The 27,688-nt window shown below is 45.0% G+C and overlaps 1 protein-coding gene across 2 annotated transcripts; it reads right to left on the bottom strand.

The window, feature by feature from the left end:
• Positions 1 to 981: 981 nt before the first annotated feature.
• On the bottom strand, positions 982 to 7,974 carry LOC120053991 (protein TsetseEP-like). 2 transcript variants are annotated; one of them, XM_039001341.1, is made up of 2 exons: positions 7,843 to 7,974; positions 982 to 2,589 (listed from the first exon to the last, which is right to left on the bottom strand). In XM_039001341.1, exon 2 carries the CDS (start codon positions 2,580 to 2,582, stop codon positions 1,779 to 1,781), a length of 804 nt encoding a protein of 267 aa, XP_038857269.1. In that variant the 5' UTR covers positions 2,583 to 2,589; positions 7,843 to 7,974; the 3' UTR covers positions 982 to 1,778. The 2 variants fall into 2 exon arrangements, with proteins under 2 accessions (XP_038857269.1, XP_038857271.1); XM_039001343.1 differs by lacking the exon at positions 7,843 to 7,974 and adding an exon at positions 7,537 to 7,658.
• Between the last annotated feature and the right edge of the window lie 19,714 nt (positions 7,975 to 27,688).

Genomic DNA, 27,688 nt, shown 5'->3' with positions numbered 1-27,688 from the left:
GGTTGGAATGACAGTGTGTGTTGAGGGAGAGTGGGAACTCCCTGAGCAGTGATCAGGATGAGCAGGAGGGGCAAGAGGGGTTCCATGAGCGCAGAAACACATTCATGCTTCCCACATGCTGTATTGGCCATGGATCTTAAAGGCCCAGGGCAGTCAAAAATGTGATTTCCCTGTGTTTCATATATTTCCACACTATGAGGTTAGAATAATACTGTGAAATTGTGACAATGCCCTTTTAGTGTAAGAGCTGTTTGTGAAGTCCACCTGAAATTTCAGCCTGTTTTAAGTGGGAGCTAGTTTTGGCCTTCCATGGTGACATCACCAAGCAGTAAATTAGTTAGACCAATAAGACAGTTCCAAACCTCTGCCAAGAACAGCACATTTTCTGTGTTTCCCTCCCCACTCACATACTGTCCTAGCGTTGCTTTACTAAGAATGTTCATTCCACCAATTCTAGTTCTATGCTTGCAGTAGTCCCCTCCTACATACCTACAGGGACATGAGCCATAAGGAAATGGTTATGAACAACCAAGGGCTCTATTCACACAAAACCATTATCTATTTGTTTCTGGGGCAGAAATGTTTTTTTGCATAGTGAAAGAGTGTACTGGCGCATAGAAGGTACTTGATGCACTGCTCAAATAGTCATTCATCTAAATGCAAGTGTTCAAATAGAAATGTAATGTAGCCCTCAACTGATGGTCTGTCATTATGTAGAGAATTATTTCACTCCTTACTTTACCTCTTGATTTCCTGATCTCTGTTTTGATGTTTAGGGATTGAAATTGACTCACTAAGGTAATATTATTTGCTGATGTTCTTGGTTGTGCTGAGCCATATCTCTGCAGCATTAGTGGCAGCACATAAACCTCTGAAAACAGCCTTAATATAAAATGTCAGTCTTGGAAACATTGCACTTGCAGCCATCAGCCTATTTAAAGAGTAAAAACCACATTAGAAAAGAATGAAAACAGAATAATATTCAAGGTGGAAAAATCTTATTTTATTTTCACAACCAGACCATCACCTTTAATAGATTCCTCCAAACCACTTCTCACCATCGAGAAAATATAATAAGGTCACCTCTGTTTCAGAGTTAAAGAGGAAGGATTGTGAGAGTCCAAGTATGAATGTACATCATAGCATGTAGGCCGATTTCAAACGTTGTTACAATTCATCAGGTGTACACACCAAGGCAAACGTCTTGTCATACATAGTTACCATATATAGTTACTGTAAGTGTTCTGCTATGCAGCGTTACGTCTATATGGCTCAGAGGGCGATGATGGTTACTCACTCTCCTGCCCTGGCCACCCATCACCACATCCCTTTAGTCAACCTACACTCAGAAAGAAAGGCACGTCTGTATTACCTGGGGTCTAATCATTAATCCAAAACGTTTCGCAACGGAAACTAGAATTTCTTTTGGAAAATTCAGGTAGGTCCCACCCAGTTTCATTCCGTTTGCGTACGCTTTGTTCTGTTTGGTTCCTAGTGAATACATCCCAGGTCTCAGATTATCTGAGTGCTACTTCACGGTCTCCTTAAGCTGCTTAGTTTTCCCTTTAGCCTTCTCAGATCAAAGTTGTATTATTTTTTTTATTATTTTTTTTCTGCTGCGTCTGCCTTTTTTAGAACATCATTGTCCTGTTTTTTCTTCTTTTTTCTAGTTTTTATTTTCTCCGGCCATCTCATATCAGCTCAGTGGACACGTCACCTTCAAGAAAGTCATCTGCTATGACGTCATTGACCATGATGTCATCGGCCGTCAGGTCTAACTAAGTGCTTGAAGAGTCCGCTTTGCTCAGCTCGCTGCCCATGACATCACACAGAAGCTTCTCCGCCATGATCGCTGGCTTCTCCGGGGATTCTTTGGACTCTTCTGGGACGGCGACAGAATTCCAGGCAGCCTTTACGTCGTCATAGCATTCTGCATCCCCCAGGTCTGTGGGCTGGTCTGGGGCAGATCTGTGGGAGGGGGGAGCATCAGGGACACCCAGGTCCAGAGGGGCAGGGGAGAGGAAGGGCTCTGGGACAGCCTCCTGTTCTATGACAACTGGCTTTGGCTCTGGGACGACTGGCTTTGGCTCTGGGACGACTGGCTTTGGCTCTGGGACGACTGGCTTTGGCTCTGGGACGACTGGCTTTGGCTCTGGGACGACTGGCTTTGGCTCTGGGACGACTGGCTTTGGCTCTGGGACGACTGGCTTTGGCTCTGGGACGACTGGCTTTGGCTCTGGGACGACTGGCTTTGGCTCTGGGACGACTGGCACTGGTTTGCTGACTGACACCAGGGGCTCGGGTTCAGGCGGTGCTGGGGCCGGCTCTGGTGCAAGGTCTACCAGTGGGGCGCTCACCGGCTCCTCCAATGGGGGCTCCGTCTCTGGCTGCTTGGAGGGCTCTGGCTCAGCCTCCTGTACTGGTGCTGGCACTGATTCTACTACTGGTTCAGTCGCCTCTGCAACCACCACTGGCTCATCAGCTACTGCCTCCACCACAGCTTCCTGCGTGTCGATTGCCTCCTCTGCAGCCTTCTGCTCGGCTGGTGCGGTATCCCGTCTCCTGCTGATCTTGTTTCCCATGGTGCACCTGGAGACAATGAGACGGGCAGAGTGAGAGAGACACCTCAACTATGAGGAAAGGGCCCAACAGCGAGCATATCAGGAGAGGGGGTAAAGGCCATTTGCACACCCAAACTTTGCACTGAGATAAACAACTGGGACAACAAGTCCTGCTTCCTAAGGGTGGCTGTATCATCACCTGTCTATTTACATGTATGTTACAGGTTTAACAGGTCTGGTGAATCAGTAATCTAAAGAATCATATTTAGTTTGTTGTCTTGGGACTTGCACATGAGCTAATGAACTCAACAATGGATAAAATACATTCACCTTTCAGTCACAGCTATTAGGTTGTGTGTGCTGGACTTTTCCCTGACCTTGTGCCTTGTTTGATTTTCCCAGCACCAGTGCCCAGTTTGGATGTGCTTATTGACTTAGTACGCCATAAATCACAGGCATCAGTGAGAGCAAGTAAACTAACTGTGGAAATTAGTGATGCACCGATATTACATTTTTGGTCGATACCGATATCTGACATATTCCTTTCCAAAACAAAAACCTGATACCGATAACCGATATTTAAAATTTTAGCAGCCTTTTAAGCATTCTAGTACTGTTAAATAATTCACACACATGGACGCAGTCTAAGGCACTGCATCTCTGTGCAAGAGGCGACGCCACAGTCCCTGGTTCGATTCCAGGCTGTATCACATCCGGCCGTGATTGGGAGTCCCATAGGGCGACGCACAATTGGCCCAGCATCAACCGGGTTTGGCCGCGGTAGGCCGTCTTTAAATAAAAAATTGTTTTTAACTGACTTACCAAGTAGAGGTTACACACACACACTGACCAAAAAGTTATTTTGTTGGCATTTACGCATGTCCCCATTACCAGTAAAACATCATCAAATTTCTTTCACTTACTTGCTGTGCTGTTTCATTGTTCATTTGTTTCATCCTCAACCAGGATTTCTACGGAACGCCGTTTGGGTCTTGGCTACGGAACGCCGTTTGGGTCTTGGCTACGGAACGCCGTTTGGGTCTTGGCTACGGAACGCCGTTTGGGTCTTGGCTACGGAACGCCGTTTGGGTCTTGGCTACGGAACGCCGTTTGGGTCTTGGCTACGGAACGCCGTTTGGGTCTTGGCTACGGAACGCCGTTTGGGTCTTGGCTACGGAACGCCGTTTGGGTCTTGGCTACGGAACGCCGTTTGGGTCTTGGCTACGGAACGCCGTTTGGGTCTTGGCTACGGAACGCCGTTTGGGTCTTGGCTACGGAACGCCGTTTGGGTCTTGGCTACGGAACGCCGTTTGGGTCTTGGCTACGGAACGCCGTTTGGGTCTTGGCTACGGAACGCCGTTTGGGTCTTGGCTACGGAACGCCGTTTGGGTCTTGGCTACGGAACGCCGTTTGGGTCTTGGCTACGGAACGCCGTTTGGGTCTTGGCTACGGAACGCCGTTTGGGTCTTGGCTACGGAACGCCGTTTGGGTCTTGGCTACGGAACGCCGTTTGGGTCTTGGCTACGGAACGCCGTTTGGGTCTTGGCTACGGAACGCCGTTTGGGTCTTGGCTACGGAACGCCGTTTGGGTCTTGGCTACGGAACGCCGTTTGGGTCTTGGCTACGGAACGCCGTTTGGGTCTTGGCTACGGAACGCCGTTTGGGTCTTGGCTACGGAACGCCGTTTGGGTCTTGGCTACGGAACGCCGTTTGGGTCTTGGCTACGGAACGCCGTTTGGGTCTTGGCTACGGAACGCCGTTTGGGTCTTGGCTACGGAACGCCGTTTGGGTCTTGGCTACGGAACGCCGTTTGGGTCTTGGCTACGGAACGCCGTTTGGGTCTTGGCTACGGAACGCCGTTTGGGTCTTGGCTACGGAACGCCGTTTGGGTCTTGGCTACGGAACGCCGTTTGGGTCTTGGCTACGGAACGCCGTTTGGGTCTTGGCTACGGAACGCCGTTTGGGTCTTGGCTACGGAACGCCGTTTGGGTCTTGGCTACGGAACGCCGTTTGGGTCTTGGCTACGGAACGCCGTTTGGGTCTTGGCTACGGAACGCCGTTTGGGTCTTGGCTACGGAACGCCGTTTGGGTCTTGGCTACGGAACGCCGTTTGGGTCTTGGCTACGGAACGCCGTTTGGGTCTTGGCTACGGAACGCCGTTTGGGTCTTGGCTACGGAACGCCGTTTGGGTCTTGGCTACGGAACGCCGTTTGGGTCTTGGCTACGGAACGCCGTTTGGGTCTTGGCTACGGAACGCCGTTTGGGTCTTGGCTACGGAACGCCGTTTGGGTCTTGGCTACGGAACGCCGTTTGGGTCTTGGCTACGGAACGCCGTTTGGGTCTTGGCTACGGAACGCCGTTTGGGTCTTGGCTACGGAACGCCGTTTGGGTCTTGGCTACGGAACGCCGTTTGGGTCTTGGCTACGGAACGCCGTTTGGGTCTTGGCTACGGAACGCCGTTTGGGTCTTGGCTACGGAACGCCGTTTGGGTCTTGGCTACGGAACGCCGTTTGGGTCTTGGCTACGGAACGCCGTTTGGGTCTTGGCTACGGAACGCCGTTTGGGTCTTGGCTACGGAACGCCGTTTGGGTCTTGGCTACGGAACGCCGTTTGGGTCTTGGCTACGGAACGCCGTTTGGGTCTTGGCTACGGAACGCCGTTTGGGTCTTGGCTACGGAACGCCGTTTGGGTCTTGGCTACGGAACGCCGTTTGGGTCTTGGCTACGGAACGCCGTTTGGGTCTTGGCTACGGAACGCCGTTTGGGTCTTGGCTACGGAACGCCGTTTGGGTCTTGGCTACGGAACGCCGTTTGGGTCTTGGCTACGGAACGCCGTTTGGGTCTTGGCTACGGAACGCCGTTTGGGTCTTGGCTACGGAACGCCGTTTGGGTCTTGGCTACGGAACGCCGTTTGGGTCTTGGCTACGGAACGCCGTTTGGGTCTTGGCTACGGAACGCCGTTTGGGTCTTGGCTACGGAACGCCGTTTGGGTCTTGGCTACGGAACGCCGTTTGGGTCTTGGCTACGGAACGCCGTTTGGGTCTTGGCTACGGAACGCCGTTTGGGTCTTGGCTACGGAACGCCGTTTGGGTCTTGGCTACGGAACGCCGTTTGGGTCTTGGCTACGGAACGCCGTTTGGGTCTTGGCTACGGAACGCCGTTTGGGTCTTGGCTACGGAACGCCGTTTGGGTCTTGGCTACGGAACGCCGTTTGGGTCTTGGCTACGGAACGCCGTTTGGGTCTTGGCTACGGAACGCCGTTTGGGTCTTGGCTACGGAACGCCGTTCTTACCATTTCAAAATGACTGCTCGACTTGTTGACTGCTCGATCCCCACAGCAGACATTGTGAGCTAGGTTAAAAATGTGGTGTTGCACATGTAGCGCAAAATGTAATTACGGCATGTACCTACATTATATTAGGTATGTACGTCAGCTTTGACATCGGTTTTTCACATCGGCACTTTTAGCTAATATTGGCCGATTCCGATATGTTCACCGATATATTGTGCATCCCTAGTGGAAATAAGTGTTTGGTTACCAACTGAACACCGCTCTCATCGCCACAAGCTAAACCAGTGAGGAGAAGGTGTAGAGAGTAATATCTGAGTCAACTTGTCTTATGCTGCCAGGGGTGGGAGGATACAGCATTTACTCTAATTCTCAAAGTGGTTTATCTGCTCTGTCACCAACAATGAACTGTGGATTTTGAGTTGGCTTATCATCATCTAACCAGGGTGAGACTTGTCCCTGATGAACCAGTAATGTGACAGCCACGTCAGAATTATTTACACCACTGGCAGTTGCATTATCATTCTATTGTATGTGGTATGATTAGTGTGAACTGTCCATGTCACTGAACTTCTGAGGAATCCTTTGTTTCTACATGCATTTTTGGACTTATAAAATGAATGATATTTATATACCCACTGATTCTTAAAGAACATAACTTATAAATGCCTCATGAGGTTAGTTCAACTGTCATACACCATCAGAACCCAAAACACAAGCTTGTTTTACTTCAATGTCTGTAAACAAACACTGTTTAGCCTAAAAACATGGTTAAAACTATCCTTTTGATATCATGGATGGTCATCAGTCCTTACATCCCCAGCCCATTCTATGAATTTGAGAATGGTTTCATTTCTCCAGGCCCATCTCTAAGGTTCGTACCAAAACACAGGTGGGGTGACCTTTGTTATTATTTCAATTAAGGATTCTAGCTTTAACCTATCCAATCCCTTCACAAATTATCCATGTGCATTTACTTCAAACAACTTTCCTATTCTGCAAGTGGTTGATGCAATTCAGCAGAGACAAAAACGGTAAACTACTATGTTTAAATATTGGGATCATACTTAGGGGAATTTCACCAACCAAGTTGTGCTACACAGGTTAAGAGGCACCATTGACCTGGATGCATTGGAACATAATGTTCCTTCCCGTGTAGGATCCCTTCCCGTGCAGGATCACGTGTCCGCTCTATGGAGCGTATAGCGTCTCTCTCCCCCCCCAGGGGTGGGCGCGCCGAGCTGCAAGCGCACGTGCGTGGTGTGTAGGCTACATGTCCATGGGCACCGCGGGTGCATGCGACGATTTAAAACAATCCTCGAAAACGCGTTGGAGTCAAACTATGCGCGACGAAGAAACAATCGATTCACACACTGCTACACACTTGTTTTCCGCTCCAAATAAAGTACACGACGGATGCGCAAACAGTGAAATTGATTGTCTCAAATAAATGCGCGCAGTAAGATTAATTGGGGTTTATACCGTTAAATATTTGTCAAACTGAACATGCACAAAAGCCACTTAAGTTAATCAAAGTTATTGATGACCATCAATGTTTCTCTTAAGGTAATCTCATTAAACTAATTACCACCCAAATCACACCTTCCTCCAGTTGCTGTTTACTAGGCAGCACAAAAATGGGTCCCAGTCCGGCATCGTCTACACACAGACAGCCCTCTAAACTCACCCATCACCAAAGTAACCCGCACACCGCACTGAGACATCCACCGCTGCGCATAATCATAGAAACAAATTAGCATTAATCAACGCGGAATGAGCGGACCTTGTGCTCGGGAGATGAAATTGAACAGAGAAAGAACAAAAGAGAGCTGATGAGGTAGGCGGGGTCGCCGATTACTGAACAAACTGCAACAGCCTCGAGTGAAAAACACTTACATAAAACGTCAGGCTAATCGAAAAATAACAAAAAAATACATAAATACAATGACTTTTCGACATTATAGAGTGCAGTGTAGAGAAGATATTTACCAACCTTGGTAACGGAATTAAAACGCGAATTGAAGCCGTGCTAGAGAGCGGGGAGTTCTTCTTGCGCTCTCACGACTTGGCGAGGCACGCACAGACTGACAGAGAAGGGAGGGAAAGTTTGGACAGAGGTTTAGTCGGTGTTGTCTGGGATGTCAGTATTTGTGCGCGCGCCCACTGTCGCTCGTACGCCCGGAGACTGTGACCATGTTCCAACAGATAAATGTATCCTTCCTTCCCTCCATCCTTCCTTCCTTATTTCATCCCTACCTTCCACTCCTTCTTGAATGGTCCACTGGTCTGGATGTATGACAGCAATAAAGTGGAATCTTTCCTTTCACCTGGCCAATCATTTGAGATCAGTGATTTCTTCTGGGAGCTGTTGTAAGGATGCTGTATAAAAGTATTGTAACAACTATATATGTTGTTTTCTCTCTCAAATAGACAACCTCCTCCTAATGAATGTGATGGAGTGGGCACTAGGCAGTGCATTTTCTTTCTAGCCTCTAGTTTTGCTGAAGGCTTACTGTAAATAGCTTAGGGTATTGAAAATCAATACATTTACTGGGATGTTTGTCTCCCTCAATTTTTCAAATGTCAATTTAAGGGGCTTTATTGGCATGGGAAACATATGTTTACATTGCCAAAGCAAGTGAAATAGATAATAAACAAAAGTGAAATAAACAAGAAAAAATGTGTCATTGTTGTTCATTTTCTTAGGTTGTCTGCTTGAAATGTTTAGATTTTAAAGGGAAGCTGAGAGGTCAAATATACTGTTTAGGTTTTCTACTACCAAGTTTACACCTTCACTATTACAGTGAAACGTTTTGTCCAGGAAGTTGTCTAAAAGGGATTTAATTTGTTGTTGCAAATAGTTTTTTGGTAGGTTTCCACACTACTTTCCTTCCATCTATAGCATTTCTTAATATTATTCAGTTCCTTTGGCTTTGATGCCTCATGATTGAGTATTGCTCAGACTATGATCTGATAGGGGTGTCATTGGGTTGACTGTGAACACTGTGAGAGTCTACAGTACTACTGCCAAGAGATGAGCTATATGTGTACCTACTGTAGGAGTCCCCTCGAAGCCTACCATTGACTATGTACATACCCAGCATGCGATAGAGCTGCAGGAGTTGTGACCCTTTTTTGTTGGTTATGTTGTCGTAGTTGTGCCTAGGGGGGCATATGGGGGAGGGAATGCTGTCACCTCCAGATAGATGTTTGTCCCCCTGTGTGCTGAGGGTTCTTGTCCAAATTAGCATACCCCCTGAGTCCCTTCCCTGTTTCACACCTGGTAGTTTGGGGAATGGGACGACCAGCTCTCTGTAACCTAGAGGGCAACCAGTGGGTCCCTCTCCTCTATACCATGTTTCGTGTAGGATGACAATGTCTGTATTTCTGATTTATTTGGTGATGTCCAGGTTCCTGCTCTTTAGGCCAAAGGCAGATGACCTCAGGCCTTGGATATTCCAGGATGAGATAGTGAAGGCTTTGTGTTCCTTTTTTTTTTATTTTTTTATTTTTTTTAAATTTTATCCCATTTTCTCCCCAATTTTCGTGGTATCCAATCGCTAGTAATTACTACCTTGTCTCATCGCTACAACTCCCGTACGGGCTCGGGAGAGACGAAGGTCGAAAGCCATGCGTCCTCCGAAGCACAACCCAACCAGCCGTACTGCTTCTTAACACAGCGCGCCTCCAACCCGGAAGCCAGCCGCACCAATGTGTCGGAGGAAACACCGTGTACCTGGCCCCCTTGGTTGGCGCGCACTGCGCCCGGCCCGCCACAGGAGTCGCTGGAGCGCGATGAGACAAGGATATCCCTACCGGCCAAACCCTCCCTAACCCGGACGACGCTATGCCAATTGTGCGTCGCCCCACGGACCTCCCGGTCGCGGCCGGCTGCGACAGAGCCTGGGCGCGAACCCAGAGACTCTGGTGGCGCAGTTAGCACTGCGATGCAGTGCCCTAGACCACTGCGCCACCCGGGAGGTGGCTTTGTGTTCCTTAATGTGTCCAATGTTGTTAGTCATGTGGTTTGGCCTCAGAACAGTAAGTGTGAGCAGAGCCTGCTTAGCATCTGGTACATGCCATTGGCTTGGGCTAGTGTAAGAGTGGGGGTTGGGCCTGTTTGCCTGTTCACGGCCTGAGTGTATGTGTGACTTTCATGTTGAGGCCCTCTTTGCGGGAGTGGGGGGCATGGGGTGGGCAGGAGGGGCATAGGTCTGATCTGAGGGGGCCTATATGAGGTGTGGGCATGGTTGGTTTGGGGGGTATTGATTGGTTGGGGTGGGGGTGTGGATGTGGCTGGTGGTGCTGTGGTCTGGATGTAGGTCCTCTCGGTGTGGGTCCTCTATGTGTAGGTCTCTCTCTCTCTCGCTCCTCTCTCTCGCCCCTCTCTCTCTCTCTTTCTCGCTCCTCTCGCTCTCTGTCTCTAGCCTCCTCACACATTTAGGACATGGGTTTCAGAAGTTGGTTTGGCCTGTCTCCTGGCGAGCAGTGAAGCTATTGCAGGGGATTTTTCACCGAATGGAATGAATGAAACATAAACATTTGGGCTGACTTGTAATACCCTGGAATGATTGGTCTGAGTTGACAACACTAATGCTCCAGTGCTGTATTTACTATAGTTTGGCCCAGTGTGGTTGGCCCTAACTATCAGAGACATTTGCAGAATAATGCCGCATCCTCCCTGAGGTTTATGAGTCAGGAAGATCTTGGCAAAGGACAAATGCTCACTAACAGGGATGTAAACAAATTTGTGCACAACATTTGAGAGAAATAAGCTTTGTGTGTATGGAACATTTCTGTGATATTTTATATTTTATGGGACCAACACTTTACATGTTGCATATATATTTTGTACAGTATATTTGAACAGTGAAGCTAAAATTCAAATTTTAGCTCTCTACTCCAGTAATTTGGAATTGAGAAAAAATAATATTATAAAATTATATGAGGTGACAGTACTGAATTTACATACATACAGTTGAAGTCGGAAGTTTACATACACCTTAGCCAAATACATTTAAACTCAGTTTTCACAACTCCTGACATTTAATCCTAGTAAAAATTCCCTGTTTTAGGTCAGTTAGGATCACCACCTTATTTTAAGAATGTGAAATGTAAGAATAATAGTAGAGAGAATGATTTATTTCAGCTTTTATTTCTTTCATCACATTCCCAGTGGGTCAGAAGTTTACATACACTCAATTAGTATTTGGTAGCATTGCCTTCAAATTGTTTAACTTGGGTCAAACGTTTCAGGTAGCCTTCCACAAGCTTCCCACAATAAGTTGGGTGAATTTTGGCCCATTCCTCCTGACAGAGCTGATGTAACTGAGTCTGGGGTGTAGGCCTCCTTGCTCGCACATGCTTTTTCAGTTCTGCCCACACATTTTCTATAGGATTGAGGTCAGGGCTTAGTGATGGCCACTCCAATACCTTGACTTTGTTGTCCTTAAGCCATTTTGCCACAACTTTGGAAGTATGCTTGGGTTCATTGTCCATTTGGAAGACCCATTTGCCACCAAGCTTTAACTTGCTGACTGATGTCTTCAGTTGTTGCTTCAATATATCCACATAATGTTCCTGCCTCATGATGCCATCTATTTTGTGAAGTGCACCAGGCCCTCCTGCAGCAAAGCACCACCACAAAATGATACTGCCACCCCCATGCTTCAAGGTTGGGATGGTGTTCTTCGGCTTGCAAGCATCCCCCTTTTTCCTCCAAACATAACGATGGTCATTTTTGCCAACAGTTCTATTTTTGTTTCATCAGACCAGAGGACATTTCTCCAAAAAGTACGATCTTTGTCCCCATGTGCAGTTGCAAACCGTAGTCTGGCTTTTTTATGGCAGTTTCGGAGCAGTGGCTTCTTCCTCGCTGAGCGGCCTTTCAGGTTATGTCGATATAGGACTCGTTTTACTGTGGATATAGATACTTTTGTATCCGTTTCCTCCAGCGTCTTTACATGTTCCTTTGCTGTTGCTCTGGGATTGATTTGCACTTTTCGCACCAAGGTACGTTCATCTCTAGGAGACAGAACGTGTCTCCTTCCTGAGTGGTATGATGGCTGCGTGGTCCCATGGTGTTTATACTTGCGTACTATTGTTTGTACAGATGAACATGGTACCTTCAGGCATTTGTAAATTGCTCCCAAGGATGAACCAGACTTGTGGAGGTCTACAATCTTTTTTCTGAGGTCTTGGCTGATTTCTTTTGATTTTCCCATGATGTCAAGCAAAGAGGCACTGAGATTGAAGGTAGGCCTTGAAATACATCCACAGGTACACCTCCAATTGACTCAAATGATTTCAATTAGCCTATCAGCAGCTTCTAAAGCCATGACATCATTTTCTGGAATTTTCCAAGTTGTTTAAAGGCACAGTCAACTTTTTGTACGTAAACTTCTGACCGACTGGAATTGTGATGTAGTGAATTTTAAGTTAAATAATCTGTCTGTAAACAATTGTTGGAAAAATTACTTGTGTCATGCACAAAGTAGATGTCCTAACCGACTTGCCAAAACTATAGTTTGTTAACAAGAAATGTATGGAGTGGTTGATAAACGAGTTTTAATGACTCCAACATAAGTGTATGTAAACATCCGACTTCAACTGTACATTATATGTCTTACCATTTAGAAATAATAAAAGCATTTCATGTATCTGGTCCCCCCATTCGAACAAGTCATAAGTATTTGAAGTATGGTGGTTGAAAAAGTACCCAATGATGATGTAAAAGTAAAGATACCTTAATAAAAAATTACTCAAGTACATGTCACCCAGTAAAATACTATTTGAGTAAAAGTCTAAAAGTATTTGGTTTTAAAGATACAGTGCATTCGGAAAGTTTTCAGACCCCTTGACTTTTTCCACATCTTGTTACGTTACAGCCTTATTCTAAAATGAACTAAATATATATTTTTTCTGCTCATCAATCTACACACAATACCGCATAATGACAAAGCAAAATAAAAATTGTTTTTATATTTTTGCAAATGTCTAGCAGGTGTCAGTAAAGCACCTTTTATGTGCTTGCTATTTTTCATGCGTGAATCCCTCACTAAATAAATAGTAGTCCTCTGTGCACTGTGAGGGTAAGGAATACTTTGAACCAGGAAACTACTCTGTGTAAACAAACAGGCCTAGAATTGAACAGTGGCATAAAACTGCTAAGGTACTTGAAGAAGACAGAATACCAAGCTGTCTGACTTTGATAAAGATAGCATATTACTTGTTAGATACTACTGCACTATCGGCGCTCAAAACACAAGCATTTCATTACACCTGCGATAACATCTGCTAAACACGTGTATGTGACCAATAACATTTTATTTTATTTGAATTTTTGTTCTCAAAATGTGTTTAGTGGAATTCAGGTTGAGTCTGCATGTAAATGTGGTTCGTTTTTCCTTGTGTAGCAAGTTTTCTTTAATTGCTGCAATGTTATCTAAAGGCCTTTGCAGACTGTATGATTTTAGCCATCTTACAGCAAGATTTTTTCCAACGCATACAAATATACACATCGTGGGCAAATTTTTAGGTCGTAAACATTTGTCGGACGTCTTGGCTCGTTCAGTGTATCAGGGTCTAGGTCTGCCGATATAAATGCAGTGTAGCACATATTTCTCAATGCCAGATACGCATATAACAGTTACTTTACCTTTACCTTCTCTTTTGTTTCCCAAAAGCTATACGCTCATTTGATCTAATACCACCAGTCAACACAGGATCAGCATAGGGAGAGGAGCTACTAGTTGACCTTGCTTCAATACAAGTATATACTGGAGCTACCAGCCAACTAAGATTCAAGACGAGGAGATAGAGGAGCTACCAATACACCTAGTTTCAAGATGAGGTGATAGAGGAGCTAAAAGTTGACCGAGCTTCAAGATGAGGAGAGAGAGGAGTTACCAGTCGACCTAGCTTCAAGATGAGGAGATAGAGGAGCTACCAGTCAACTAAGCTTCAAGACGAGGAGATAGAGGAGCTACCAATCCACCTAGCTTCAAGATGAGGAGATAAAGGAGCTACCAGTTGACCTAGCTTCAAGGGGAGGAGATAGAGGAGCTACGAGTCAATCTAGCTGCAAGATGAGTAAATACTGGAGCTACCAGTCAACTAAGCTTCAAGACGAGGAGATAGAGGAGCTACCAATACACCTAGTTTCAAGATGAGGTGATAGAGGAGCTACCAGTTGACCTAGCTTCAAGATGAGGAGATAGAGGAGCTACCAGTTGACCTAGCTTTAAGATGAGGAGATAGAAGAGCTACCAGTCCACCTAGCTTCAAGATGAGGAGAGAAAGGAGCTATCAGTCAACCTAGATTTAAGATGAGGAGATAGAGGAGCTACCAGTCGACCTAGCTTCAAGATGAGGAGACAGAGGATTTACCAGTCAACTAAGCTTCAAGACGAGGAGATAGAGGAGCTACCAATAAACCTAGTTTCAAGATGAGGTGATAGAGGAGCTACACGTTGACCGAGCTTCAGGATGAGGAGAGAGAGGAGTTACCAGTCGACCTTGCTTCAAGATGAGGAGATAGAGGAGCTACCAGTCAACTAAGCTTCAAGACGAGGAGATAGAGGAGCTACCAATCCACCTAGCTTCAAGATGAGGAGATAGAGGTGCTACCAGTCGACCTAGCTTCAAGGGGAGGAGATAGAGGAGCTACCAGTCAACTAAGCATCAAGACGAGGAGATAGAGGAGCTACCAATCCACCTAGCTTCAAGATGAGGAGATAGAGGAGCTACCAGTTGACCTAGCTTCAAGGGGAGGAGATAGAGGAGCTACCAGTTGACCTAGTTTCCAGATGAGGAGAGAGAGGAGCTACCAGTTGAACTAGCTTCAAGATGAGGAGATAGAGGAGCTACCAGTCGACCTAGCTTCAAGATGAGGAGATAGAGGAGCTACGAATCGATCTAGCTGCAAGATGAGTAAATACTGGAGCTACCAGTCAACTAAGCTTAAAGACGAAGAGATAGAGGAGCTACCAATCAACCTAGCTTCACGATGAGGAGATAGACGAGCTACCAGTTGACCTAGCTTCAAGATGAGGAGATACTGGAGCTACCAGTCAACTAAGCTTCAAGACGAGGAGATAGAGGAGCTACCAGTTTACCTAGCTTCAAGATGAGGAGATAGAGGAGCTACCAGTCGACCTAGCTTCAAGATGAGGAGATACTGGAGCTACCAGTCAACTAATCTTCAAGACGAGGAGATAGAGCTACCAGTCGACCTAGCTTCAAGATAAGGAGATAGAGAAGCTACCAGTTTACCTAGTTGAAAGATGAGGAGATAGAGGAGCTACCAGTCGACCTAACTGACGAGATGAGCCAATAGAGAAGCTACCAGTTGACCTAGTTTCAAGATGAGGAGTTAGAGGAGCTACCAATCCATCTAGATTCAAGATGAGGAGATAGAGGAGCTACCAGTCGACCTAGCTGAGGAGATGAGGCGATATAGAAGCTACCAGTTGACCTCGTTTCAAGACGAGGAGTTAGAGGAGCTACCAATCCACCTAGCTTCAAGATGAGGAGATAGAGGCACTACCAGTCCACCTAGCTTCAAGATGAGGAGATAGAGGAGCTACCAGTCAACTAAACTTCAAGACGAGGAGATAGAGCTACCAGTCGACCTAGCTTCAAGATTAGGAGATAGAGGAGCTACCAGTTTACCTCGCTTAAAGATGAGGAGATAGAGGAGCTACCAGTCGACCTAGCTGAGGAGATGAGGCGATAGAGAAGCTACCAGTTGACCTAGTTTCAAGATGAGGAGGTAGAGGAGCTACCAATCAACCTAGCTTCAAGATGAGGAGATAGAGGAGCTACCAGTCCACCTAGCTTCAAGATGAGGAGATAGAGGAGCTACCAGTCGACCTAGTTTCAAGATGAGGAGTTAGAGGAGCTACCAATCCACCTAGCTTCAAGATGAGGAGATAGAGGAGCTTTCAGTCAACCTAGCTTCAAGATGAGGCGATAGAGGAGCTACCAGTTGACCTAGCTTCAAGACGAGTGGATACTGGAGCTACCAGTCAACTAAGCTTCAAGACGAGGAGATAGAGGAGCTACTAATCCACCTAGTTTCAAGATGAGGAGATAGAGGAGCTACCAGTCAACTAAGCTTCAAGATGAGGCGATAGAGGTGCTACCAGTTGACCTAGCTTCAGGATGAGGAGATAGAGGAGCTACCAGTCGACCTAGCTTCAAGATGAGGAGATAGAGGAGCTACCAGTCGACCTAGCTTCAAGATGAGGAGATAGAGGAGCTACCAGTCGACCTAGCTTCAAGATGAGGAGATAGAGAAGCTACCACTCAACCTAGCTTCAAGATGAGGAGATAGAGGAGCTACCAGTTGACCTACCTTCAAGATGAGGAGATAGAGAAGCTACCAATTGACCTAGCTTCCTAATGAGGAGAGAGAGGAGTTACCAGTCGACCTAGCTTCAAGATGAGGAGATAGAGGAGCTACCAGTCAACTAAGCTTCAAGACGAGGAAATAGAGGAGCTACCAGTCCACCTAGCTTCAAGATGAGGAGAGAAAGGAGCTATCAGTCAACCTAGATTTAAGATGAGGAGATAGAGGAGCTACCAGTCGACCTAGCTTCAAGATGAGGAGACAGAGGAGCTACCAGTCGAACTAGCTTCAAGATGAGGAGACAGAGGAGTTACCAGTCAACTAAGCTTCAAGATGAGGAGATAGAGGAGCTACCAATAAACCTAGTTTCAAGATGAGGTGATAGAGGAGCTAAAAGTTGACCGAGCTTCAAGATGAGGAGAGAGAGGAGTTACCAGTCGACCTAGCTTCAAGATGAGGAGATAGAGGAGCTACCAGTCAACTAAGCTTCAAGACGAGGAGATAGAGGAGCTACCTGTCGACCTAGCTTCAAGGGGAGGAGATAGAGGAGCTACCAGTCAACTAAGCATCAAGACGAGGAGATAGAGGAGCTACCAGTCAACTAAGCATCAAGGCGAGGAGATAGAGGAGCTACCAATCCACCTAGCTTCAAGATGAGGAGATAGAGGAGCTACCAGTTGACCTAGCTTCAAGGGGAGGAGATAGAGGAGCTACCAGTTGACCTAGTTTCCAGATGAGGAGAGAAAGGAGCTACCAGTTGAACTAGCTTCAAGATGAGGAGATAGAGGAGCTACCAATCGACCTAGCTTCAAGATGAGGAGATAGAGGAGCTACGAATCGATCTAGCTGCAAGATGAGTAAATACTGGAGCTACCAGTCAACTAAGCTTAAAGACGAAGAGATAGAGGAGCTACCAATCAACCTAGCTTCACGATGAGGAGATAGACGAGCTACCAGTTGACCAAGCTTCAAGATGAGGAGATACTGGAGCTACCAGTCAACTAAGCTTCAAGACGAGGAGATAGAGGAGCTACCAGTTTACCTAGCTTCAAGATGAGGAGATAGAGGAGCTACCAGTCGACCTAGCTTCAAGATGAGGAGATACTGGAGCTACCAGTCAACTAATCTTCAAGACGAGGAGATAGAGCTACCAGTCGACCTAGCTTTAAGATAAGGAGATAGAGAAGCTACCAGTTTACCTAGTTGAAAGATGAGGAGATAGAGGAGCTACCAGTCGACCTAACTGAGGAGATGAGCCAATAGAGAAGCTACCAGTTGACCTAGTTTCAAGATGAGGAGGTAGAGGAGCTACCAATCCACCTAGCTTCAAGATGAGGAGATAGAGGAGCTACCAGTCCACCTAGCTTCAAGATGAGGAGATAGAGGAGCTACCAGTCGACCTAGTTTCAAGATGAGGAGTTAGAGGAGCTACCAATCCACCTAGCTTCAAGATGAGGAGATAGAGGAGCTTCCAGTCAACCTAGCTTCAAGATGAGGCGATAGAGGAGCTACCAGTTGACCTAGCTTCAAGACGAGTGGATACTGGAGCCACCAGTCAACTAAGCTTCAAGACGAGGAGATAGAGGAGCTACCAATCCACCTAGTTTCAAGATGAGGAGATAGAGGAGCTACCAGTCCACCTAGCTTCAAGATGAGGAGATAGAGGAGCTACCAGTCAACTAAGCTTCAAGATGAGGCGATAGAGGTGCTACCAGTTGACCTAGTTTTCAGATGAGGAGATAGAGGAGCTACCAGTCGACCTAGCTTCAGGATGAGGAGATAGAGGAGCTACCAGTCGACCTAGCTTCAAGATGAGGAGATAGAGGAGCTACCAGTCGACCTAGCTTCAAGATGAGGAGATAGAGGAGCTACCAGTCGACCTAGCTTCAAGATGAGGAGATAGAGGAGCTACCAGTCGACCTAGCTTCAAGATGAGGAGATAGAGAAGCTACCACTCAACCTAGCTTCAAGATGAGGAGATAGAGGAGCTACCAGTTGACCTACCTTCAAGATGAGGAGATAGAGAAGCTACCAATTGACCTAGCTTCCTGATGAGGAGAGAGAGGAGTTACCAGTCGACCTAGCTTCAAGATGAGGAGATAGAGGAGCTACCAGTCAACTAAGCTTCAAGACGAGGAGATAGAGGAGCTACCAGTCCACCTAGCTTCAAGATGAGGAGAGAAAGGAGCTATCAGTCAACCTAGATTTAAGATGAGGAGATAGAGGAGCTACCAGTCGACCTAGCTTCAAGATGAGGAGACAGAGGAGCTACCAGTCGACCTAGCTTCAAGATGAGGAGACAGAGGAGTTACCAGTCAACTAAGCTTCAAGACGAGGAGATAGAGGAGCTACCAATAAACCTAGTTTCAAGATGAGGTGATAGAGGAGCTACAAGTTGACCGAGCTTCAAGATGAGCAGAGAGAGGAGTTACCAGTCGACCTAGCTTCAAGATGAGGAGATAGAGGAGCTACCAGTCAACTAAGCTTCAAGACGAGGAGATAGAGGAGCTACCAATCCACCTAGCTTCAAGATGAGGAGATAGAGGTGCTACCAGTCGACCTAGCTTCAAGGGGAGGAGATAGAGGAGCTACCAGTCAACTAAGCATCAAGACGAGGAGATAGAGGAGCTACTAATCCACCTAGCTTCAAGATGAGGAGATAGAGGAGCTACCAGTTGACCTAGCTTCAAGGGGAGGAGATAGAGGAGCTACCAGTTGACCTAGTTTCCAGATGAGGAGAGAAAGGAGCTACCAGTTGAACTAGCTTCAAGATGAAGAGATAGAGGAGCTACGAATCGATCTAGCTGCAAGATGAGTAAATACTGGAGCTACCAGTCAACTAAGCTTAAAGACGAAGAGATAGAGGAGCTACCAATCAACCTAGCTTCACGATGAGGAGATAGACGAGCTACCAGTTGACCTAGCTTCAAGATGAGGAGATACTGGAGCTACCAGTCAACTAAGCTTCAAGACGAGGAGATAGAGGAGCTACCAGTTTACCTAGCTTCAAGATGAGGAGATAGAGGAGCTACCAGTCGACCTAGCTTCAAGATGAGGAGATACTGGAGCTACCAGTCAACTAATCTTCAAGACGAGGAGATAGAGCTACCAGTCGACCTAGCTTCAAGACGAGGAGATAGAGAAGCTACCAGTTTACCTAGTTGAAAGATGAGGAGATAGAGGAGCTACCAGTCGACCTAACTGAGGAGATGAGCCAATAGAGAAGCTACCAGTTGACCTAGTTTCAAGATGAGGAGTTAGAGGAGCTACCAATCCATCTAGATTCAAGATGAGGAGATAGAGGAGCTACCAGTCGACCTAGCTGAGGAGATGAGGCGATATAGAAGCTACCAGTTGACCTCGTTTCAAGATGAGGAGTTAGAGGAGCTACCAATCCACCTAGCTTCAAGATGAGGAGATAGAGGAGCTACCAGTCAACTAAACTTCAAGACGAGGAGATAGAGCTACCAGTCGACCTAGCTTCAAGATTAGGAGATAGAGGAGCTACCAGTTTACCTAGCTTAAAGATGAGGAGAGAGAGGAGCTACCAGTCGACCTAGCTGAGGAGATGAGGCGATAGAGAAGCTACCAGTTGACCTAGTTTCAAGATGAGGAGGTAGAGGAGCTACCAATCCACCTAGCTTCAAGATGAGGAGATAGAGGAGCTACCAGTCCACCTAGCTTCAAGATGAGGAGATAGAGGAGCTACCAGTCGACCTAGTTTCAAGATGAGGAGTTAGAGGAGCTACCAATCCACCTAGCTTCAAGATGAGGAGATAGAGGAGCTTCCAGTCAACCTAGCTTCAAGATGAGGCGATAGAGGAGCTACCAGTTGACCTAGCTTCAAGACGAGTGGATACTGGAGCTACCAGTCAACTAAGCTTCAAGACGAGGAGATAGAGGAGCTACCAATCCACCTAGTTTCAAGATGAGGAGATAGAGGAGCTACCAGTCCACCTAGCTTCAAGATGAGGAGATAGAGGAGCTACCAGTCAACTAAGCTTCAAGATGAGGCGATAGAGGTGCTACCAGTTGACCTAGTTTTCAGATGAGGAGATAGAGGAGCTACCAGTCGACCTAGCTTCAGGATGAGGAGATAGAGGAGCTACCAGTCGACCTAGCTTCAAGATGAGGAGATAGAGGAGCTACCAGTCGACCTAGCTTCAAGATGAGGAGATAGAGAAGCTACCACTCAACCTACCTTCAAGATGAGGAGATAGAGAAGCTACCACTCAACCTACCTTCAAGATGAGGAGATAGAGAAGCTACCAATTGACCTAGCTTCCTGATGAGATAAAGGAGCTACAAGTCGACAAAGCTTCAAGATGCGGCGATAGAGGAGCAACCAGTCCACCTAGCTTCAAGACTAATACACACACAAACGTATGCATGCACACACACACTTACACACATATGTAACGTAAGCAAATGGTCATCATCTTCTGGCCATGTAAGAGTGCAAGAGACAACAGCTGTACACCGCCTTCTAATATCACATTTTCTCTCTCCTCTCTCCAGGAGTTGGACAATCAAATCAAATCAAATCAAACTTTATTTGTCACATGCGCCGGATACAACAAGTCCTTAACAAGCCCTTAACCAACAGTGCTGTTCAAAAAGAGTTACTAAAATATTTACCAATAAACTAAAGTAAAAAAAGAACACAATAAAATAACAATAACGAGGCTATATACAGGGGGTACCGGTACCGAGTCAATATGTGGGGGTACAGGTTAGTCGAGGTAATTTGTACATGTAGGTAGTGGTGAATTGACTATGCATAGATAATAAACAGCGAGTAGCAGCAGTGTACAAAACGAATGGGGGGGGGGGGGGGGGGGTCAATGTAGATAGTCCGGTGGCCATTTTATTAATTGTTCAGCAGTCTTATGAGAGTGTTGCTGTGCTCAGTCTGTTGGTGATGGTGGCTGTGAGGAGTGTTGTAGCCAACTATAGAGCTGCGGATGCAGACATACACTACAGGTTCAAAGTTTTAGAACACCTACTCATTCAAGGGTTTTTCTTTATTTTTACTATTTTCTACATTGTAGAATAATAGTGACGACATCAACACTATGAAATATATATGGAACCATGTAGAAACCCCAAAAAGTGTTAAACGAATCAAAATATATTTTATATTTGAGATTCTTCAAATAGCCACCCTTTGCCTTGATGACAGTTTTGCACATCCTTGGCATTCTCTCAACCAGCTTCATGAGGTAGTTACCTGGAATGCATTTCAATTAACAAGTGTGTCTTCTTAAAAGTTAATTTGTGGAATTTCTTTCCTTATTAATGCGTTTGAGCCAATCAGTTGTGTTGTGACAAGGTAGGGGTGGTATACAGAATATAGCGCTATTTGGTAAAAGACCAAGTCCATATAATGGCAAGAACAGCTCAAATAAGCAAAGAGAAATGACAGTCCATCATTACTTTAAGACATGAAGGTCAGTCAATACGGAAAATGTCACAAACTTAGAAAGTTTCTTCAAGTGCAGTCACAAAAACCATCAAGCGCTATGATGAAACTGGCTCTCATGAAGACCGCCACAGGAAAGGAAGACCCAGAGTTTCCTCTGCTGCAGAGAATAAGTTCATTAGAGTTACCAGCCTCAGAAATTACAGCCCAAATATATGCTTCGCGGGAGTTCAAGTAATAGACACATCTCAACATCAACTGTTCAGAGGAGACTGCATGAATCAGGCCTTCATGGTCAAATTGCTGCAAAGAAATCACTACTAAAGGACACCAATAAGAAAAAGAGACTTGCTTGGGCCAAGAAACACGAGCAATGGACATTAGACCGGTGGAAATTGGCCTTTGGACTGGAGTCCAAATTGGAGATTTTTGGTTTCAACCTCTGTGTCTTTGTGAGATGCGGTGTGGGTGAACGGATGATCTCCGCATGTGTATTTCCCACCATAGAGCATGGAGGAGGAGGTGTTATGTTGTGGGGGTGCTTTGCTGGTGACACTGTCTGTGATTTATTTAAAATTCAAGGCACACTTAACCAGCATGGCTACCACAGCATTCTGCAGCGATACGCCATCCCATCTGGTTTAGGCTTAGTGGGACTATCATTTGTTTTTCAACAGGACAATGACCCAACACAACTCCATGCTGTGTAAGGGCTATTTGACCAAGAAGGAGAGTGATGGAGTGCTGCATCAGATGATCTGGCCTCCACATTCCCCCGACCTCAACCAAATTGAGATGGTTTGGGATCGGTCGGACCGCGGAGTGAAGGAAAAGCAGCCAACAAGTGATCAGCATATTGTTGGAACTCCTTCAAGACTGTTGGAAAAGTATTCCAGTTGAAGCTGGTTGAGAGAATGCCAAGAGTGTGCAAAACTGTCATCAAGGCAAAGGGTGGCTATTTGAAAAATCTCAAATCTCAAATATATTTTAACACTTTTTTGGTTATAACATGATTCCATATGGTTTATTTAGTAGTTTTGATGTCTTCACTATTACAATTGCAAGAATAAAGAAAAACCCTTGAATGAGTAGGTGTTCTAAAACGTTTGACCGGTAGTGTAGGTCGCAAACAGAGTGTGATGAAACACACACACACACACACACACACACACACACACACACACACACACACACACACACACACACACACACACACACACACACACACACACACACACACACACACACACACACACAAGTTGTGGTCAGGTGTATTGACCCCCCCCCTCCCTGTCAGGTGATGTGGTAACCCTGAGCACTAAGAGACTGTTGTCGCGTGGGGAGTAACAGGTGTTGCTGAGTGTGTATCTCTGAGATGCTCTACCAGGAAGAGGTATGTCAGTGCAGGGGGACCGTAGACATCCGTGTAATGCTTCCGTTCTTTTACACGCATGTTATTGTCTATTTAACAGAATTGGGTGTTGGAATATACCATTTTTCCCTTTGGAAGAGAAGGCTATGTTGACAGTCCAACAACCGTAGTGATTTCATGTATGCCTATACAGTGTGCTAGGTCATTTATGTAATCTGTCTCCCCCTCAGTGTTGCTGCTGCTGCTGTTCCTGCGGAAGAGGGGACCAGTGAAGAAGAACGTCCTGCTGAAGGAAGAGGAAGTCAAAGACAACATTTACTACTGTGATGAGGAGGGGGAGGAGAGGATTACCAGGTGAGAGGAGAAGAGAGGAGAGGGGGAAGGAGAGAAGAGGACGGGGAAGAGGTGAAAGGAGAGAGCATAGTCTTACTATTGAGAGAGGCCGACATAGTCAGATCTGGCTTTCAAGAGAAGACAAGCTATGTTGGGGCGGCAGGTAGCCTACCATGTTGGGCCAGTAACCGAAAGCTTGCTAGATCAAATCCCCGAGCTGACAAGGTAAAAATCTGTTGTTCTGCCCCTGAACATGGCAGTTAACCCACTGTTCCTAGGCTGTTGTTGTAAATAATAATTTATTCTTAACTGACTTGCCTAGTTAAATAAAGGTTAAAACTTCTTCTCAATAGGGGGTGCTGTTTGCACTTTGTAATAATTTCGTTCCCAAATTAAACTGCCTCGTACTCAATTCTTGCTCGTACAATATGCATATTATTATTACTATTGGATAGAAAACACTCTCTAGTTTCTAAAACCGTTTGAATTATATCTGTGAGTAAAACAGAACTCGAGTTGGAGCATTTTTCCTATGAGGATGTGAGAATGCTGAATTCTGCAAGCTGTTCTCAGGTCAGTTTATTAATTTGCCTGTCTTCTATTGGTTGAGATGCACTGCATACGCCTTCCCCTGGATGTCAGCGAATAGTGAGAATTGAAATGGTGTTTCTAGGCAGATCTGAGAGCTTATAAATGGCCTGGCAACGTGGTGTACTCCCTTTGTCCTCTTCGCTCTGACGCAGAAAGGATCTCTGGCTGTCGTGATAGAAAGCTCCCTTTATAGCTCTTAGATATATCCGGCTCTGTTTTTATTTGATATAGGTGTTAAAGACATCATAATGTTGTTTTATTAACCTGTTTGGGCTGCAAGGGGCAGTATTGAGTAGCCTGATAAAATGTGCCCATTTCAAACGGCCTCGTACTCAATTCTTGCTCGTACAATATGCATATTATTATTACTATTGGATAGAAAACACTCTCTAGTTTCTAAAACCGTTTGAATTATTTCTCTGAGTGAAACAGAACTCATTCTGCAGCACTTTTCCTGACCAGGAAGTGGAACGTCTGAAATCGATGCTCTGTTCTTCTTCATGCCTATAAATGGGCACAAGACCTATTAGTATACATACACGTCATACACCTTCCTCTGGATTTCAAGAGGCTGTGAGAGAAGAAATGAGGTGATTATCTCGATCTGAGTTGGAACACATCATCTTGGAATCTCGTGTCCACCATTTTCGGTACTCTGAATAGCGCGAGCTGGACAGTGTGATTGCCTTTTGTTTAGCTTCCGTTATAGGCGACTACAATCTCCGGCTTTGATTTTATTTGATACATGTCACCATATCATCGTAAAGTATGTTTTTTCAATATGGTTTCATCAGATTATTGAAATTTTTTCGGGAGTTTTGCTGTGTTCCGTTCTCTTCCGTTTGTTGACATGGAGAGTGTCGTGGCACCCGGCTAGCGCGCTTGCTAAATGAAGAGGGAAAGTGTCCGTTCTGAATCCAAACAACGACTGTTCTGGACAAAGGACACCTTGTCCAACATTCTGATGAAAGATCAGCAAAAGTAAGACCCATTTTATGATGTTATTTCATATATCTGCCGTAGTTGCCGGCGCCCAAGTGTTTCTGGCTATTGTGCTAAGCTAATATAACGCTACATTTTGTTTTCGCTGTAAAACACTTGATAAATCGGAAATATTGTCTGGAATCACAAGATGCCTGTCTTTCAATTGCTGTACACTATGTATTTTTCAGAAATGTTTTATGATGAGTATTTAGTTATTTGGCGTTGGTGTCTGTAATTTTTCTGTCTGCTTTCGGTGCAATTTCTGACTGTAGCTGCAATGTAAACTATGATTTATACCTGAAATATGCACATTTTTCTAACAAAACATATGCTATACAATAAATATGTTATCAGACTGTCATCTGATTAATTTGTTTCTTGGTTAGTGGCTATTTATATCTTTATTTGGTCGAATTTGTGATAGCTACTGATGGAGTAAATAACTGGTGGAGTAATGAAAAATGGTGTCTTTTGCTAACGTGGTTAGCTAATAGATTTACATATTGTGTCTTCCCTGTAAAACATTTTAAAAATCGGACATGTTGGCTTGATTCACAAGATGTGTACCTTTCATCTGGTGTCTTGGACTTGTTAACCTGTTGATGATAGGGGGCGCTATTTACACTTTGGGGGAAAATCGTTCACAATTTAAACGGCCTCATACTCAATTCTTGCTCGTACAATATGCATATTATTATTACTATTGGATAGAAAACACTCTCTAGTTTCTAAAACCGTTTGAATTATTTCTCTGAGTGAAACAGAACTCCTTCTGCAGCACTTTTCCTGTCAGGGAGTGAGATTTCAGAAATCCAGGTCCCTGTTCTGAGATCAGTTTATAAGTCCCCATGCAAGCTATGAGGGTACATGCACTGCATACGCCTTCCTCTAGATGTCAGTAAGCGGTGAGACTTTGAATGGAGTCGATTGCGCAATCTGGGACCTTATATTAGACCGTGGAACAGGAAGTACCGTTCTTTTCAACAGTGCGCTTGACGCATGAAGACATCAGAATGGCGTCCTGCAAACGCTTTCGTTTTAGTATTTCTATATCTCCGGTCATGTTTTTATTCGTTATAGGTGTTAAAGACATCATAAGGTAGTTAATTTAAATCAACTTATAGCAGTTTATAGCAGTTTATTGCGATTTTCTGGGATTTCAATGCCATGCGCTTCCATTTGTTGGGCACCTCTCCAGTGGGTGGCTAACGTTTAGCGGCTAATTCGACTGGACAAGAGGACATCTTTCAGCCAAAAGACGATTGTTTTGAAGAAAGGACACCTTGCCCAAGATTCTGATTGAAGCTCAGCTAATAGTAAGCAGTCTTTATGCTTTTAATTAATTGTTCTGTTGTTAAAAGTAAAATGCATGAGACGCCATTTCTTGCAGTATAGCATTGCGTTATCGCAGCCTGTATTGCGCAGTAACGATAATTTTAAAAATGTAATTCAGCGATTGCATTAAGAACTAATTTGTCTTTCAATTGCTGTCCAACCTGTATTTTTTAGTCAAGTTTTGGAATAGTTACTGATTAGATTAGGCGCCTCTTCAAAGATTTCTCCTGCCATTTTCCTGGCAGCTTTGCTACTTTTCTCATTGTATAACACGATTTGTGCCGCTAAATATGCACATTTTCGAACAAACTCTATATGCATTGTGTAATATGATGTTATAGGACTGTCATCTGAAGAATTCTGAGAAGGTTAGTGAAAAAATTAATATCTTTTGGTGGTTTATACGTAATGGCTATGTTTGGCTTGAATCAATGCTATTGTGAGCTATTGTGATGTTTGCTATTGTGCTAAGCTAATATAACGCTATATTGTGTTTTCGCTGTAAAACACTTAGAACATCTGAAATATTGTCTGGATTCACAAGATCTGTGTCTTTCAATTGCTGTACACTATGTATTTTTCAGAAATGTTTTATGATGAGTATTTAGTTATTTGGCGTTGGTGTCTGTAATTTTTCTGTCTGCTTTCGGTGCAATTTCTGACTGTAGCTGCAATGTAAACTATGATTTATACCTGAAATATGCACATTTTTCTAACAAAACATATGCTATACAATAAATATGTTATCAGACTGTCATCTGATTAATTTGTTTCTTGGTTAGTGGCTATTTATATCTTTATTTGGTCGAATTTGTGATAGCTACTGATGGAGTAAATAACTGGTGGAGTAATGAAAAATGGTGTCTTTTGCTAACGTGGTTAGCTAATAGATTTACATATTGTGTCTTCCCTGTAAAACATTTTAAAAATCGGACATGTTGGCTTGATTCACAAGATGTGTACCTTTCATCTGGTGTCTTGGACTTGTTAACCTGTTGATGATAGGGGGCGCTATTTACACTTTGGGGGAAAATCGTTCACAATTTAAACGGCCTCATACTCAATTCTTGCTCGTACAATATGCATATTATTATTACTATTGGATAGAAAACACTCTCTAGTTTCTAAAACCGTTTGAATTATTTCTCTGAGTGAAACAGAACTCCTTCTGCAGCACTTTTCCTGTCAGGGAGTGAGATTTCAGAAATCCAGGTCCCTGTTCTGAGATCAGTTTATAAGTCCCCATGCAAGCTATGAGGGTACATGCACTGCATACGCCTTCCTCTAGATGTCAGTAAGCGGTGAGACTTTGAATGGAGTCGATTGCGCAATCTGGGACCTTATATTAGACCGTGGAACAGGAAGTACCGTTCTTTTCAACAGTGCGCTTGACGCATGAAGACATCAGAATGGCGTCCTGCAAACGCTTTCGTTTTAGTATTTCTATATCT

Source organism: Salvelinus namaycush, chromosome 9, assembly GCF_016432855.1.
Source record: "Salvelinus namaycush isolate Seneca chromosome 9, SaNama_1.0, whole genome shotgun sequence".
Classification (NCBI taxonomy): Eukaryota; Metazoa; Chordata; class Actinopteri; order Salmoniformes; family Salmonidae; genus Salvelinus; species Salvelinus namaycush.
This window is presented reverse-complemented; position numbering and strand designations above follow the sequence as displayed.